The sequence below is a fragment of the Notothenia coriiceps genome, unplaced genomic scaffold, assembly GCF_000735185.1.
Source record: "Notothenia coriiceps isolate Sejong01 unplaced genomic scaffold, NC01 NC01_scaffold00037244, whole genome shotgun sequence".
Classification (NCBI taxonomy): domain Eukaryota; kingdom Metazoa; phylum Chordata; class Actinopteri; order Perciformes; family Nototheniidae; genus Notothenia; species Notothenia coriiceps.
Window position 1 is genome coordinate 10044305 of NW_011369945.1, and position 17521 is coordinate 10061825.

General features: G+C 39.0%; 2 protein-coding genes across 2 annotated transcripts in view; one reads left to right on the plus strand and one right to left on the minus strand.

The window, feature by feature from the left end:
- Positions 1–17521, minus strand: part of LOC104965286 (phospholipid-transporting ATPase ID-like) — a 718806-nt gene that overhangs the window by 692413 nt on the left and 8872 nt on the right. The window lies entirely within an intron of this gene.
- lpar1 (lysophosphatidic acid receptor 1) lies at positions 227–16272 on the plus strand. Its single transcript, XM_010793482.1, has 2 exons — positions 227–976; positions 12341–16272. The coding sequence occupies exons 1-2, from the start codon at positions 238–240 to the stop codon at positions 12670–12672; spliced, it is 1071 nt and encodes a 356-aa protein (XP_010791784.1). The 5' UTR covers positions 227–237; the 3' UTR covers positions 12673–16272.

Sequence of the window (17521 nt, forward strand, 5' to 3'; positions counted from 1 at the left end):
GTGTGATTTATTGTGTCATACATCCATGCAAAAACATATTTAAAATACTATTTTCAAATACATTTATCATACTTTACATGGTTACTAAAGCACCCATTGCTGTATATCTGCTATTGGATGTTGTGATGATTCCTAGAGTTGGTCGAAAAATTGCAAAATGTTGAGAAAATTCACAGAAATCGCTCAATTCTTTGTACATAACTAATATAATTTCTCCTTTCAGAAACCACTGCCACCATGGATGACGAACAGTGCTACTACAACGAGAGCATCGCCTTCTTCTACAACCGCAGTGGCAAGTACCTCGCTACTGACTGGAACACCGTGAGCAAGCTGGTGATGGGCCTGGGCATCACCGTGTGCATCTTCATCATGCTCGCCAACCTTCTGGTGATGATCGCCATCTACGTCAACAGGAGATTTCACTTCCCTATCTACTACCTGATGGCCAACCTGGCAGCTGCTGACTTCTTCGCCGGACTGGCCTACTTCTACCTAATGTTCAACACGGGGCCCAACACGAGGCGTCTGACTGTGTCCACATGGCTGCTGCGGCAGGGCTTGATCGACACCAGCCTGACGGCGTCTGTCGCCAACCTACTCGCCATCGCCATTGAGCGCCACATCACCGTGTTCCGCATGCAGTTACACACGCGCATGAGTAACCGGCGTGTGGTGGTGGTGATAGTCATAATCTGGACGATGTCTATAGTCATGGGGGCCATCCCTAGCGTTGGTTGGAACTGCATCTGTAGTATTAGGTCTTGTTCCAACATGGCGCCGCTTTACAGCAACTCCTACCTTATCTTCTGGGCAGTGTTTAACCTTGTGACTTTTGTTGTTATGGTGACGCTATACGCCCACATCTTTGTCTATGTGCGCCAGAGAACCATGAGGATGTCACGGCACAGCTCCGGACAACGACGCAACCGAGACACCATGATGTCTCTGCTGAAGACCGTGGCGATTGTGTTGGGTAAGAAATACGTGTTTTTTAATCTTTCTTTCTATCCATCGTTTCAACTAGCTTGGCCTCCATCTTTCTATCTATCAACCACTGCATATCCACTGCATGGGATGAGACTACTCTGCTCAACTTAAATTGTTTTTTGTTCGCAAATGTTGTGGATAGTTCCTGGTTCTTTTTTTTGGTCCCTTCTTGGTTGAGGTTCAAGCAACACTTCCAACCAATGATTGGTTCGTGACAATCGTCACTACCACAACAGGGGACACGCTACTGTCAATAGTGACAATGTTTGTAATTATTCAACCTCAGGAAAAGACGTCAGCACTATGTTGTTCAAGTGACTCAGAGTAGACGTTTGGCTGATGCTTAAATTAATTACACGGTGTTGCGTTAAAGATGATGTTACGGAAGTTTCACGTGGCGTCACTATCACGTCATCATTGTGGGGTTACTATCGGCAGTGGAAATCTAAACAAAAAGAACGTAGAAGTAGAAGTGAGTCGTCGAAGTGAGCCATATGTAGCTGAAGCTAGCGATCTGCCTAGGGATCTATCTATCTAGCCTGCTATTAAATGATCGCTATTATTCTATACATTTATCTCGAACTTGCCACCCCTACCCTGTATATCTGGTACAATGTCTCTGTAGCAGTGAATGCCACATTTGAACTCATCAGCAGCATCAGAACAATAGATCTGTTGATGGGTCTGTGAGGCTGTATCATTCAGCACGAGCACAGTGTCTGCCTAGTACCACTGTAAGCTTCAAATACATCATCTCAGCCACGTGTTATGTTAATGTGCCGAGCTTGTGTATGAGTAAGTTCTGTACAAGGTCTGTTCAGTGCAACATGAATATGGTCTCATAAAACCATTGTGTATTGAAATTGTATATATGTTGTTTGTTAAACATTGTACAAGGTCATGCAAGTTGAATCTACAAACCAGGTTTAGACTCTTTGTGGATGGTGGACATTTGTTGTCATAGCTAGTTTGTATGCAAAGACAATGACAATGGTTTTCTCTACTTGATGCTGTGAGCAAAATCACTTTATCCATTTCCTGAAGTAAATGAAAGTAGAGATTAAACCGATTCCAACTTCTGCAAATGTGTGGGAAAATTCTTCAAGGAAGATTTTGAGTAATATTAGAAAGGAACCTGCTGATAATCATTAAGACCCTCCTTTACAAGCCTTTTAATATTTTTGCTTTTACCTAGACTACATGACTGAGTGTATTGAACCTTCTGATGCATATCATCATCACTACATTCAATATCCATATCCTTCAAGGTAACATTATACTACTCAATGGTACATTTGGGTTAGCTTACACTGTGACAAAACTATTTTCTGATGAAGCAGCGCCTGTTTAAGCTGCTCTGTGTGTGCAGTCTGACAGTTGTATGTCGGAGCATTCAGTGGAGATTGTGTATGTTTCCCACTCTGCAAGTCTCCAGGCGTCTTCAGTGCTGTGTAATAAATAGAGCCGTTGCTGTTTTTCTACAGTAAAGCAGAGTAGCAAACTAACTCAGTTTTGTGTAAAGTAAGTGAGTTGTGGGAAAGGCCCTTCTTGCTGCCTGGAAGCAGGATATATTGGTCCTAGACAAAACATACCAAAGGATTCTGTGTGATTTGTCTCCTATGTGCTGTGTTATCTCATCCTGTTGTCTTTACTCCAGAGTTAATTCATAGCAGTGGTCAGCACAATGCGCTCTGCAGCCTGCAGTATGTAGAAAACTGGAGGACATAAATATTCTGCTGCTGTGGAGATGCTTTGTTTGTTTCTACTTATTTAACCTGCCTTATGGTATATAAGCAGTTTCATCTGCAGACATAACGAGGCCTCTTAAGATGAGACACTACAGACAAAAACAATAGGGTTCTTCAGACTAGTAGTAAAAATACACAATAAAGGGTTAATTTGAGTTTTATCCATTTGTGTCGGGTTTCTTTTTACTGTATATCCTTCATAGCCTGATTTATAAACCATGTTATTTTTAAAACATGTATTTTTCTCTTTGTAAGAGCTTTCCTGCTTGAAAGACATTTCCAAAATTCCCTTTGTTAGAACTGACTAATATCTAAAAAAAAACTGAAGACATTTTACCAATGCTTGGATTGATGCTAAGAAAAATATTCAATAAAACAATGCCTAATTTGCATATTTAAACATACAATTCAAATAGATAAATGTCATTATTTTCTGAGCTATTGCAGGTAAATCAGATCACCTGTTGGCTCCTAATTAGTGGTTGAAAGCAGCTGGGTACATTCCTCTCTCGGCCAATCGGATTGTGTTGAATAAGATTTTAAGGCAGGTGGAAAACTGCACTCTTGAGGCATTCTGCTACTTCTTTCATTTAATGCGGACCTCGTTTCAGCAGATATTGTCAGCCAGAACGTCTGCTCTTTAGGCCGTAAGGAAATCTGAGCTTTCTCTCTGTCTTAAAAAGATTATGATTGAGGGAGTTTTTGAGCTTTCTGTAACTTAGCTGGAATCAATATTTAAAGGCAGATTTTAGTATGACTCATGCAAGCGGTTATGTCTTCTTATGATGACTTATGAGGCAATTTTTCTTTGCGAAGGCACTTTTACATTTGTTTACGTGCCTGCCTATGAGGCTTCTTCCTGATTTAGCTGGAGTGGATATCTTTCATTGGAAGTTCTTGTGTCATGTGCTGTTCCTAACTTGTTGTAGTCAATGTTCCGAACAAAAGTGTGAGTCATCCAAAGCACTTCTATCCCTAAAAACAAAAAAAAACTATAAATGGCAACATGTTCCAAATGCTGGTGAATGACTTCATCCTGAAACAACAGGGGATTCTGCAGAAATTAAACAAAATACATCCTATCTCGGGAGTTGCTCAATCTCAGGTTGTGCCAGTAAAAAACAGGCCTGTGTTCAATGACGTGAGAGTCCAAGCTTTGAATTTACAAAAGCTTTACTTTATCTGGAAAAAGATCTTTAAACAAAAGCTACTCCGCAACCAACTGAAAAGTTAAATTAGCCACACTGACTGACTAAACTACTGCTGCTCTTTGTCTATTTGAGTACTGGAATTAAAGAGAAGTTAACACTTATTTATAAATCGTCGAAGGACTCAGTTGAGGAAAAGCAGCCCGATTTTCTTGAAACTTGTTGAAAGGGTGTGAAACTGAGTACATTTTGAAGCTAATTGAAATACTTGTTTACGTTGCATCACAAGGACTGTCAACAAAATAGAACTTTATCCCTTTTCCGTAATGGGGCAAAATACATGTTTGCTTAGGCCGAGCTACAAAGGCATGTTTAGTGATTGTCTGCCGGTCTGAATAGTCTTACGATTGTCAAGACAGTTTCGCAAATCTCCAAAATGAATCTGAATCAGTATTGTTTACCATTCCTAAACAAATCTCATCTGTTTCTTTTTACTGATGCCAAAGTGTTACTGGGAAAATAAGTCTTCTGAGCAAGGGTGTGATGTGTTTTGGTTCAGTCTGGAATCCACTGCTGAGTGAGGTCATTCTTAGGATGATTGAAAATAAGATTTGTATTTGTACTGACAGAAGGGAGTTAGTTTCTTCTTGGTTTAATTGGATGTGCGTTACAGTGACTTATTTACATCTCTATTACATTTATCTCTAAGCTCCACTGGAGTTCATACTGTCATTGTGTACTGGGTTTTGATTACATGCAACTTTTTATGAGAAGTAAAAGCTTCTTGATGAAAAAGTGAACCAAACAGCAGTTCGCTGTCCAGCATATCCCATCTGCTGAACAGATGACGATAAGTGCTCCCCTGCTGCCTGCTGTCCTCTCCACTTGTTCTTCTCAGGATACTGTAAAACCAGCCATGGGTGATTTCTCCTCAGAAGGACAGGATGGGATGGAAAGTTGGTTGCATGCAATTGGGCACATTCATGCACACACAAAGACTCTCTCACACTCACACAAACCCTAGGCACAAGAGAGAACAGTGGGACAAGAGATTGGCTCCATTCACATAAACTCTGAAGCTTACTGTGGGAAAACAAAACCAGAATGTGGTATGAGCTCTGCTTGTTTTGCAAAGACAAGAGAGACATGGACACACACATGTGGAAATAACTTTATAACACAAGTACAGTCACAAAGTCATTCCCATGCAAGGTACCCTTTGTATTTTTGTACCACTAGTAGTGCTATGGTGCTATCGAGCAAAGAGTTTACAAAGAAAATGCATGCTCACCATGGTTTTATAAAGAGAACAGCGAGGCAGGACCCCATCAATTCCTATGAAAGTTGTTCAGTCTAGTTTTCTTTGACAAAGATGGGACCAGATGGCCCAAAACAGGATAAGGTTGACTAAATATGATTTGAAAACTAACAAGGATATTTGTTATTGGACTCAAACTAAATAAAATAACTGACAAAATCACTAATTCAACCAACAGTGCTTCTCTGCTGAAAATAACATTTTGAATGGCACCAACAGAGATTCCCTTCATCACTCTTCACTGAGTCAACTGCATTGTCAAATTGCATGACCCTTTGTGTGTCAGGTGTTGGCTCATGCAGGGATCTTCTGTGAATGATTCGATTATCTTAATGCCCCTGGTGTTGTAGGCACTCGCATCGTCAGACAGAGTGGAGCGCCAAGACATACCATAGTACAAGCACATGCACACAGATGCCATATCACTGACTTACGTTTGTTTCTCGCAATGTATAACCAATCAATGTTCACCCAAGAAGTCAGATTTCTTTGTCTAGATATCAACACACCTCTTTCTCTCTGTTTTTTTTTATTCATGTGTGCCTTCTGGTTGACCGAGAGCAGTGTTGACAGGACACTGTCACCTGTTTTCCGTGTTTTCCGCATATGTGCGTGCAAAGCGCTTAATGCAAGAAATTGGCACACAATGGCAGCATCTGTCATTATGACTTTTTTTTTTTTTTTAAAACATCCACAGTTTCCTCAAATCCTTCCTACAGTAAGAGATATGGAATTAAAGAATTTGTTTTGGGACAGAATAATCGAGGGCCATTCTAATTCGAAAACTTCTTTGTTCACCAACCCCAGGAAACAGAATCTGGTGGCTTCAATAAGCGAGAAGAAGAATGCAATTAATTGTTACCACACACAGTTGCAAACAGTTGCAGGATAGGACCTGACTGGTATCATTTAAAATACTTCAAAGACCAAAATGTGGTTTTAAATCAGATCCAGTTTGCGAAAATTGGATTCAGAATTTGGTGGTGAATAATCTTCATTTTATACTTTAAACAACAGAACATCACGGAGCGAAAAAATAAAGAAGTAACTTGGATTTAAGTGAGTCCTTGCTGCTGACCAGAAACTCTTCCGATACATCAAGCATGGTTGTGTTAGCAGAACAGAAAACCTCCATTATTGCCATTTCACTGAATGGGACGATTAATCTAATCTCGAATGTGAGTGTGTGCGGAAGTAAGTGATGCGGGAAAGATGCCACAGAAAAAAACAAATCCCTATTCGGACAATGAGGAAGTTCCAGGACATTTCTGAAATGTACATAATGGTTTCTTACTTCAGCGGTATCATGGTCATGACCACAGATGGTATGTCGGATAGGGACATGTTAAAGAGATAAACAGACATGGGGCAAAGAGAAAGACCGGTTGTCGAAAAAGCTTGACGAACAAAAGTCAACATAGAGTAAGTGACAAGACGCAAAGAAAATAGGGAAAATGTATGCAGTACATGTAAAGAATGAAAGGATAGGGGAACAGAGGGAGGATGGAGACAGGAAACCAGCAAGAGACAGAGCGAGACAAACAGAAGAATGAGAGCAGTAATTTAATCTTGGGTGTTTATTCATTTTTATGTTCCTGAGAGACTCGCACATTAGTGGGAACCTAAGCCGACATGAAGACATTCGAGAAACAATGGGAAGGCACGAATATCCCAGATAGCAGAGTTTGAAGCTCGATAATGACTTGAGTGTGTTTCTACATGTGGGATTCATCAAAACCCAGAAGTGTGAGACACGGCCCTACAAGGATCAGTGACTTCATGAGCAGTGCGAAGTTACATTTACATTTTACAGTATATGCTGAAAGATTGACGTTACTACTGACAACTCTCCATCTATCTTTCTGTTCTAATTAACATCATTACATCATGGTGAGAGGGTCGTTTTGTGTGTAAAGCACAAAGTGATCTAGTTAAAACAGAACACAAGGCACTTCAGGAAGGAGGTCGGAGTGGAGGATTAGGTGTACGTCAGTGCAAGTGACGTAGACACATAGTGGGTGACGTCAGTTAAAATCTTGTCTCCTGGTCAATCTTGGTGTGTTTTACCATGACCACAATGTTTCACTTACCTTAACAAAGTACAGATTTGATTTACAGAGGCACGCATAGGCAAATACACATTTTGTAGTGTAATTTTAGGACTTGTTGGAAAAACTACATGTTGGACCTTGGCCAATTGCTTGTCTTCTATTGATTTTAGTTTTTTTTTTAGTTTAGTTTTAGTGATCAAGATGTTCAAGTTATGCAAGTCAATTTGTCAGGGCTACAACAAAATTGTTTCACCCAATACCTTAGTACCTTACCTTAGTGTAGCTATTGATAATACCGTGACAGTTAATTTTAGGGAACAATCCTTGTCGTACCATTTTGAAAAAAAATCAACAGTGTAATCCTTGGAAACCTCCCCACCCCTACCCTATCCCTTGACCTCATTCGACCAGGGCGCACCCTACCTCACAAATCCTGATTTATCTTTACTCAACATTCCGTACTCGTCAGTTACGGACGATTGGTCAGGACCAGGAAAAGATCAATCTGTATAATGGTCTCAGTAAACACATCCTTAAGCTTGTGAATCAAACTCGATCGGCTTTAGTTTCAATGTAATCCCGATAGCAGAACAATGTGTTATGTCCAGTTAAAGTACTAAACGTGCTAAAACCAACAACATGATCCTTAAAGCCATTAAAACTCATATTTAAGTACCTCTGTAATTGTGACTCAGAGCAGTTTACATGCTGCTGTAGACAATATGTCACTTACGCTGAAGAATTACGTCGTTAACCTCTTAATGATGCATTTCTGTCTGGAAGAAACATGAACCGTCAGGCATTAGAGAAGAGCCTCTCTTAACAACACAAAACAAGTTCCATTTACTAATCTGAAGGAGAAATTAGACATACATATAATCCGCTAACAATGCACTGGTAATATTGCTGGGATGGACCGAGTGCTTTTATCACCGTCCAAATGTTTTCACATCATTTTTGAGTGCTCTTCCATCTCTATATGCCCTTTGTAATTATGTAAGTGAGTGTTTGCGTGTGTTTGTGTCTGCACATGTAAGTGTTTATCTGTGTCTACACTCAGTTTTTGTCTAAGTGTGTGTTTGTGGCAGTTTGGAGTTCATTGTCAACGTCGTCTGGTCGTATTTCCTTATTTTTTATCCCTCTGTTTTCTCTCTCATACATGTTGCTGGGAAAAGACAAAACAAAGGATGACAGTTAGGAATGATAAAAAAGTACTCATTGAAGTCCAAAAATGTGGTTACTCAGTTTTGGGTTCCTTTTGGGTCCAAAAATAGGATATACAATGGAACAATACTTTTAAAACACTGAGTGTGGGTGAAGATAATACTTAAAGGCGGGGTAAGTAAGTTTGAGAAACCGGCTTGAGATACACTTTTTGTTATATTCCATGGAATGCTCTTAACATCCCGATAGCGATGAATATCTTACAGTAAGTGCTTTGACAAAAAATCCATAAAAAAATGTCATCTGTGGAAGCCGTAGCGCTGTAAAAAGCACGGATGGCCTACTTGCCTGTCAGCTTTCCATCTGTGTACAAACTTATCTCGTGCCCTCATTGCTCATGTACGTGTTCGTGTGTGTTGGAGGAGGGGCTCTGTAAGAAAGTGGTCGATTTCTTTCAGTTGTGTATTTTCAAATTCTAGCGCACTCGAGCTGGTTTCTCCAAAATTACCTACCCCACCTTTAAGTGTTATTGCATTTGTGTTCGTATCAAGGGTTTCTGCTTCGTATCCATTGATTTATGTAATTTATCAATTTTCCTTGTTTGTGTCCCTCTTACAAAATGACATTAATATCAATTAATTCCAGTTTGGCTATTTGATATTTTAGAGCTACTTTTTTGGTGGTTTCTCTCATTTTAAGCATGCCTATAGTGTTAACTTAAGGGGTGTTGCCTATGCTAATAATCAACAACCGCCTGCCTCCCATTTATGATCAAGTACATAAAGGTAGATTTCAATGGTTTAAAATGCTGTTATGCACCCATTCATGTTTTGCTTCTGTCTAACCCCTGACTTTTTTAAAGTCCTGGATAGTGTAAAAATGTAGTTTTCCCTAAATTGCGATCTTTCCAGGTCTGGCCTTTATTTATTTTTCGCTGACTTTCCATTTCTCCACTCTCCTTCATGTGACAAGACAAATGGATTGACTTCGACCAACATATGTATTTGTTTCTTCCGTAAACGAAAACTCAGTTTTACCCTTTGTGGCAGAAACACTGCTCTTTGTGGCCTCGGTGAACCACACCACATATTTTTGGGCAGAGTAAAGCAGCAGCTTTGAGATGAAGGGTGTAACGCGAGCAACCATACACCCCTGGCTTTAGAGAGGAAATGAAAGAATCCAAGGGTTAAACCTCTCGGTTCATAACTTCACACATAGACAAAGTTTCTTCCTCTCAGGCAGGGCGAACATCCTGTAAATATGCATGTTTCACAATCCATTTAAAACACAACAGAACCAATGTTGAAGAAGAGGCTTGTTGGGAATGTAGACATGTATTTAGTTGCTATACTGTATTGTTATGGTTATTGTTTCTCTTGGACAAGAATAAGGGTTGTGGTTGGGTTGGGTTCCAAGACTATATCATGTTTCCATCATCACTATCGCAAGTGTTTCTAAAAGGCAGGAAACATGGTTCAATAATACACCCATAATGTTGGTTTCGGTGATGTTTTTTTGTGCTGAGTCTTTTCCTGTTGATGTTTCAATAAGAGACAACTATCTCAGACAGTTTCTCCACTGGACTGCAAACCGTTTGAGGAATTTATCTAACTCTGGAGAGAATGGCTGCATAGCTGGGAAGTGAGGTCAAGCCTTCGCTGCAGCTGCCGCCTGCGAAACACTAACAGATAGCAGGCATGCCTGTCAATATTGTGTCTCACGCTCTCCCACTTTCTGTCTCCACTTCACTTATTTCCCATCAAGACTTTTTTTTTTTACTGTCTCAAGAGTGTAATGTCCTACAGTTGTCTTATGGTTGTGACAAATAGCATCTGTTGACTGACTTCGCAATACTTAACCTGGACATTCATTACTAATGAATCAGTGACCCCCTTCGACTCTGCTTACACACTTCAACCACTCGGATGAATGATGATGGGTTGTACTTCCCAAATGAGGTTAGAAGGTTGTAGATGTGGGGATGGAGTACTGGAGATCTGGTTGCAAAAATGAGGTAGAGGTCAATCATTTATTTCTGTAGATGTTGCACATTAAGAGAGAGAAACATTTAGGGTGATGAACGATCATGTAAACCGTAAGTGTTTTGAGGAGGAAAGCACTGGCAAATTATGTTTACGGCGCCACATTAGAAAGAGCTCATGATAACTGCCTATTTAGTTTGACTCATTGGACATATTTCAAATGTACTTCTGACATTGGGCTTTTATTTTGAAAGGTTCTTGGTAATCCCGGTCTTTGGAGCCCTAAAAGTTACAGATACTTATTAAGCTACAGTCATAGTATACTGTATATACATTATGTAACAGTCAAAGTATGCAGTATTATATTAAATGAGAATACGACTTGTCAAAATTGCACTAAAATATTGGAAAATATATATTAGTGACATAATTGAATTCCTCGCGATAAATCATACATAATTTTTCCTCGCATCAGATTGTAAAAAATGAACACCAGGACTTTTATTTTCTTTTTACTTTAGTTGTTTCTTACTTTATTATATCAAAAGATAAAAGAATAATATGTATTTACAATGAGTTTAAATTATTCATATCTCACTGGTTAGTAATGCATTTAGGTATATTTATAAAAGGAAATACCGTCCTTTTTAGTGGTATTTTTGCACCCACAATAACAAGGTATTTGAAATCACTGTACATTAACAGAACTTTGTACTCAAAACGTATTGTTAAAAGTTGTATATGTGGTTGTAGAGTGATATGGGTGTTGTTGTTTTGTTCTGTAGACTGATGGTGTGGTTGTTAAGTGATGGTGATGTGGTTTCAGAGTGTTTATTTTGTTTTAAATAATCAACTGTGTCCTCATCTGCACCATACTGTATAGGGATGTGTTGTTGTAAACATTTCTTTCAGTGCCAAATAAACTTTCTGCATTCTAACTTTTTGGGAGTTCATTAGAGGGAGAGGAAATACAAGTCGTTATCAGCTTGATTCAAACATGCCGCATGATGAGTCGTACATTCTAAGGCGACACTAAAAATACATGCCATTTTGATTAAGTCATCAGTGCTCGGGTTTATTTCTCTGGCAGTGAGTCATAATTCAAATAAGACATCCAGACATTAGAATAGATAAGAACTTAAGCTTAATGACTGATGAGTAATAGTAACTCACGTGAGAAGCAAAGCCATGACACATAACAGGGGCCAAACCGGCTAAATATACAATCATCTGTCTTGTATGTGCCACTTAAAGGCTTGAGTTATTAATTTGGATGACTTGCACATTTCTATTAAAGGGAAACCAGGGCTTTTTAAAAATAAAAATAAATATTAATGCAATGAGGGCAGAATTATGAGGATTTTTTAGCATATTTTATTATCTTTTATAAATAAAGAGATATTGAAGTGCATTATTGATTTTTTATATTTAAAAACACAAACTGAACAAAAAAAGATTTAGACTGTTTTATTGAACATTTGGTGTATTGAACTAAACACAAAAGACATCAGACTTGCCCCCACTTTGCCTGTTTAAAGATACTTGTTCTCCCGTGCTTTTGCAGACCACGTATAAGACGTATCAGTCTATGTTTTCTAAATTGGGGTTTTCTAAATTGGGGTTTTCTATAGTCTTGTGTTTTTACATCATGTATGAGGGTTTTCAGTCTGTGTCTTTAAGTATGGTGTTATTGTCTCGTGCTTTTACATTAGTTTCCTTTTGTCCTATCGGTTTTGTCTAAATGTATTTATGCTGTTATTTTATATATTTATTGATGTACAGCACTTTGGTCAACTCTGTTGTTTTTAAATGTGCTATATAAATAAAGTTGGATTGGATTGGACATGAATGAAAGAAAAATATAGGGATTGTTGTAAACATTGAATCATATCCGAGTACCAATTTCAACCCCTTTCTCCTTTGCTTCATGTCTCCTCAGGTGCGTTCATTGTCTGTTGGACCCCCGGCCTCGTCATCCTCCTCCTCGACGTCTTCTGCGCCAACTGCAACGTCCTCACCTACGAGAAGTTCTTCCTGCTTCTCGCTGAGTTCAACTCGGCCATGAACCCCATCATCTACTCGTACCGCGACAAGGAGATGAGCGCCACCTTCAGGCAGATCCTGTGCTGTCAGCGGCCGGAGAACGTCAACGGCACGGTAGCTGAGGGGTCCGACCGCTCAGCGTCGTCCGTTAACCACACGGTGCTGACCGGCAGTTCGCACCCCCACCATCACCACCGAAACCACAAAAACGAACACTCGGTGGTATAAAGAAAGGCTGGAGATGGCGGAGATTAGTCAAAGGGGTTCATCTCCAATTGAAAAACTGACTGAAAGAAGGTAAAGGGCAGCATGGGAAGGTCTAGAGGGACTTCGTATGAACTTAAGACGGTGACGTGATACGTGTAGGAGGAGTGGAGTTAATGAAGATTTGGATGATGTCACAATGAATAAAAAAGGCAATTACGAAGAAAGAAGATAAGACTTTAATGCTGTGTGGAGGAAGAAAAGTGTGGGGTCTGTTAGTATTTTTGTTTAGCTGTTATTTTCTATTTGTTTTAAGTGTGATAAGGACAACGCTGATATGAACTATTTAAAATTAATCTGTGAAATGAAGGTAATGCCAGTAATATAGTCTTCTCTAACTGTGTATCCTGTGGCCTTATGTTTTAGACTTTATTTCTCCCCCTTGATCCCCATTTTTCATTTCCATTCGACATGTTCCGTACAAACAGCATGACACTGCCGTCAGAGTTTCCTTCACATCCTTTTACGGATTCAGTTTGAGTCTGAACCAAGATTTAAAACGCTATTTTTCTTTTTCTTTTATGTTTGGGAGAAAGCATTTGAAATCTTGGAAAATTCATACAAACAAATTCAGTTTTGTGAACATCACGTTCAACTGAACATTTATTTTGGCTATCTCCAGCAGCTTCACCTTTTTTTTTTTTTTTTCTTTGGAACTTTAAGGTTGGTTTCTTGATACATTTCCATAAAAGGAAAGTGAAAACAATTTTGGCACACCCTGCTGATTCTGCAAAAAAATAAATATCAATACTCATATGGTCAACAGGTTTAGCAATTTAGAAAAAGCACTAATGAAGGATTGTTTACAGAGCCACTATTCATTTCCACAACAGATTCATCACTTTTCTAATGAAATTGACCTTACAACCTTACTTACTTACTTACTTTGAGGACTTACAATTCTACTGATCTTCTTTTCTTACTAATGCTTTGGTGAATTAAGTTCCTTCCTTTGTTCCAACTTAAATAAACAAGGGGTCCAAAATCTGTCGTTTATTCCGTCTAAGGAGTTGGAGACAAGTTGTTCCAGGGATCTAACCAAAAAAGGGGAGGAGGATGTTTGTGGTTTTTAGAACAGTGTTATGTGGATACAAGGTGAAGGTCATTTCTGGTGAGCGTTAACAGACTTCAGATCATGACATGAAATGTGCTGAGCTGTCTGCCTCAAATGGTTTTATCAAGGGTCTCTGTGTCCAGGCTGACTGAGGAATAAGGTTGGGAGGTGGGGGGGGTAAGAGAATGTTGAAGTAGAAGCAGTGTTTATTTGTAATTGCCCTCTGGTGGCATGGGAAGGATCTATAATATTTCTGAAAACTAGAACTCAACATTGTTAAAGGTGACAATATGGGTCATTCCATCTTTATAGCATGAACTGGAAGTTGATGAATGCTTGCTAAAATTGTTAGTTGTTATCAATGTTGCCACCAATTATGCATAGTAACCAATTTGACTGAAAACACTAACCTCCAAATGTCATGGCATTCCATATTTTAGTTACATTTCAGTCTTTCGTCAGAGTTCACCTTTAGCATCAATCAGAGAGAGACTCAAGAAGTTCATTTCGAATATGTAAGCATGAAAATATCTTTCCTATTAACCAGAAACTCAATGTCACAAATATCTTGCTGAAACAGTGTTATCGGTGATATGAAGTAATACAGATGTCCCTCTATAATATTTGATGTTCTATTTATGTCATTATGAGATGCTTGAGAAATTCACCATGTTTTATTGTTAACCAGTCTCTATTGTCAAATGCTGAGATGTTTATCATCGTTGTCCCTCTGCATGGCATCTAAAGGGACACATCATGTATTTAAATCTTATTGGGTAATCAAGTTGGCACATATTATAGATTGGATTTTGTACTTGTCTTGTTTACCTTCACAACTTAATGAAATGTTAACCCTCTCAAGACATTAAGCATTTTACGCAGTCCATTTGTAAGGGGTACAAACAACAATAAGGTATGCCAGTTTTTTCTTAGGGCCAATGCAGAGTTGAATGGGGATATCTCATTACAGTCTGGTGATGCTATGACGTACATTGTTAAAAATCACTAGCTGAATGTTTTGCTGTGCGCATTTTGACCCGAAATACACAGATGAAGCTCCAAACAACCTGACAGAAAAGTGAGCATCACAGCCAAAAACAGTCAACTCTTTTCCAAGAAGCAAGATGTTTGTCAGGGATTCTTCAGCTGCATTGCTTAAGTTAAGTCAGCTGGTAGTTTTGCCTTTCAAAGCTGGCCAAAATACTTTCCTTTTTTAATGAGTTCTTCATCCAGAGTTTTGATTGTATTTTTGTTCAGGGTATCCTGGATGCTAAGAGTGTGAAGTGGATTCCTTTGGTTCTTTCTCCTTGTAAATATTTGTTTTAGTGTTTTTCGCCATACTAAACACTCTTAGACGTTTACTTATCGGACAATTCAACTTAATTCCTTAAGATATGCCTTTGAGTTGGCCCATCCTTAACTTCACAACAGGCCTCACAAGAGTATTGGCAGTGTAGCAGTGCCACTAATTGCCAATCTACGGCTCTTAAACCAACCCGTTTTTACAACAAATTCAGGTTATATAGCTAACCAATAAAACCTTCTTTCTATTTACTTGTTTACCAGTGTGTCGCTATTTTCACACCTTTGTAAGTATATGTGTACAGTATGTATGTATATAAAATGTATTATCCAGAGTTAATCACCAAAGGGAAAGTGTTTTTCTGTTTGTAAATTTAAGTGTGTTATAATCTGTCCAAATGTACTGTAGGATTTTGTTTTTTATGTCATGAATTATTTTTGTTTTTATTGTGACCCTTATTAATGCATTTCCTGTAGAAACTATTACAATTATTAACATGTTTGTGACCCAGAAACAGGGATATCAATGTGTGCAGTGCCTTCAAGTCGTCCTAAGAGTAACCAAACACCAAAGGAGCCTTTTACCGCCCTCTCTGGTTGAAAGTAGTTGTTGTACCTGTAACCACGCCCAACAATGATGTCATCATAGTGTCCCAGAGTGCACTTGAAAAAACAAATGGAAATCATTGTATGTTTGTGTTGCTAAAACTTTAGTTATACAATTGCCTTAAAGTACACCAAATATAAATGGTTAGAACGATATTTCACTTTTTCCGAAAGCAAATAACAAAATACAGCCTACATTTTTATTATGAAAAAGAAGGATTTCATAAATGTATGAAACTTGTTCCAAATGAAAATATTAGATTTGCATTTTAAATTGTTCATGGGGACACTAATTGAGGTTTTAATGTAATGTATCTATTTAGTCTTTTCGGTTAACAAGCAGGTGTTATCATGATTCCAAATATTGTTCATCCCAAAGTGTTGAATGATTTAGATTTTGCTTCCTAACTGTAGGTCTGAAATATTTGTGTTGAAAATTTGCCAAGATTAAAAAAACAAAACATGTACCAGTAGTTTGTACAAAGTAATCCTGACACAGACGTTAATGTAATTTCCATACTATCCATACTGTACGGGCCACTATCAATGAATGTCCAAAGTCATAGTGTTATCACAGCAACAATAAAAACATGAGAAATGTTGATGTGGTGGTGTTTTCTATTGTGAAATAAGGCCTTTCTGAACGTGTGGATCTTACTTCAACTTACATCAGTGATTGTCAACTGTTGACCCCGTGCGCCAAAGCTTCCCATTTGGGGTCACAGGATATTAATGAATTAAAGAAATGTGACTCTCTCCAGGTGCTGCTCTTAGGATAATCTATTATTGAGCAGTTTTGGGAGTTTGGGAAGTTCTTCTGTACCATCTGTTGCAGCGGTTGCAATGAAGTATGCTAATCGGCTAGCCTGGTCAGTGAACCTTATTTGGCATTGATTTTTTTCAAACTGTAGGTTGATGTTGTTCAACTCTAGTTTGATACATTTTTTAATACACTTTAAACATTTAGATTGTGACCGCATCATCCAAAGGTGACTATTAAAAGAGTATACGAAAAACAAACTGGACAGCGATTCCTCACTGCTAATAATTTAAAGGACACCTATCATGCTATATTTAAATGATATATTGTAGGGCCATACCTATATAAGGTATATTAATACGTTTCTGTTTTCAAAATACCAAACAGATCATGCATTTTAGCCTTGCCTCATTTCGCTCTATTTGCTGTTCTCCAGCCCTGTTTTTGCAGGGGGCTGATTCTGTGAGCTGCAGCTGACCACGCCCCCCTGCAGGAGAGGGGAGCGTGCTCTGAGATCTGCTGCTAGGCTGCAGCGGGGAGAAGAGGGGGACAAAAAGAGATCTCTGTCCTCCGTGTTTTATTCTTATATATGATTATATAGAGTCGTTATTCATTTGTTTTAAAGCTCAATAAATAACAAAGAAGACCTTTGACCAGCACTTTTCTAATTTTTTCCGGAAGATTTAAACTTTAACAGACATCTTGACCGGCGAAAGAAAACCCAACTGAAACTCTGCCGCACGGTCCCCTCGTTCCTTGGAAGAGGCGGAGAGGTGGGTGTTTGTCATCTGCTGGTGGACTAACCGGAGAGAATTACAGCGAGGGAGGGATTGTAATTAATAAATAACAGCAGCAGGAGCAAACGCTTGCCTCGGGGAGGGAGAAAAAGAGCCACAGCAGAGAATAAAGAGAAGGGCAACCATGGCAACCATGCTTGGGAAGTCTTCTTCGCTGCTTTTGTGGCAGACTACAGCGCCACTTACAGGCCTGGCATATGTACTACAGCGTCTCCAGCGCTTTCGAGTGGCAATGGCCGGCCGTGACCCAACCCCACATTCTCCTGATAGGTGGAGAGTTGGCCCAATAGCCGT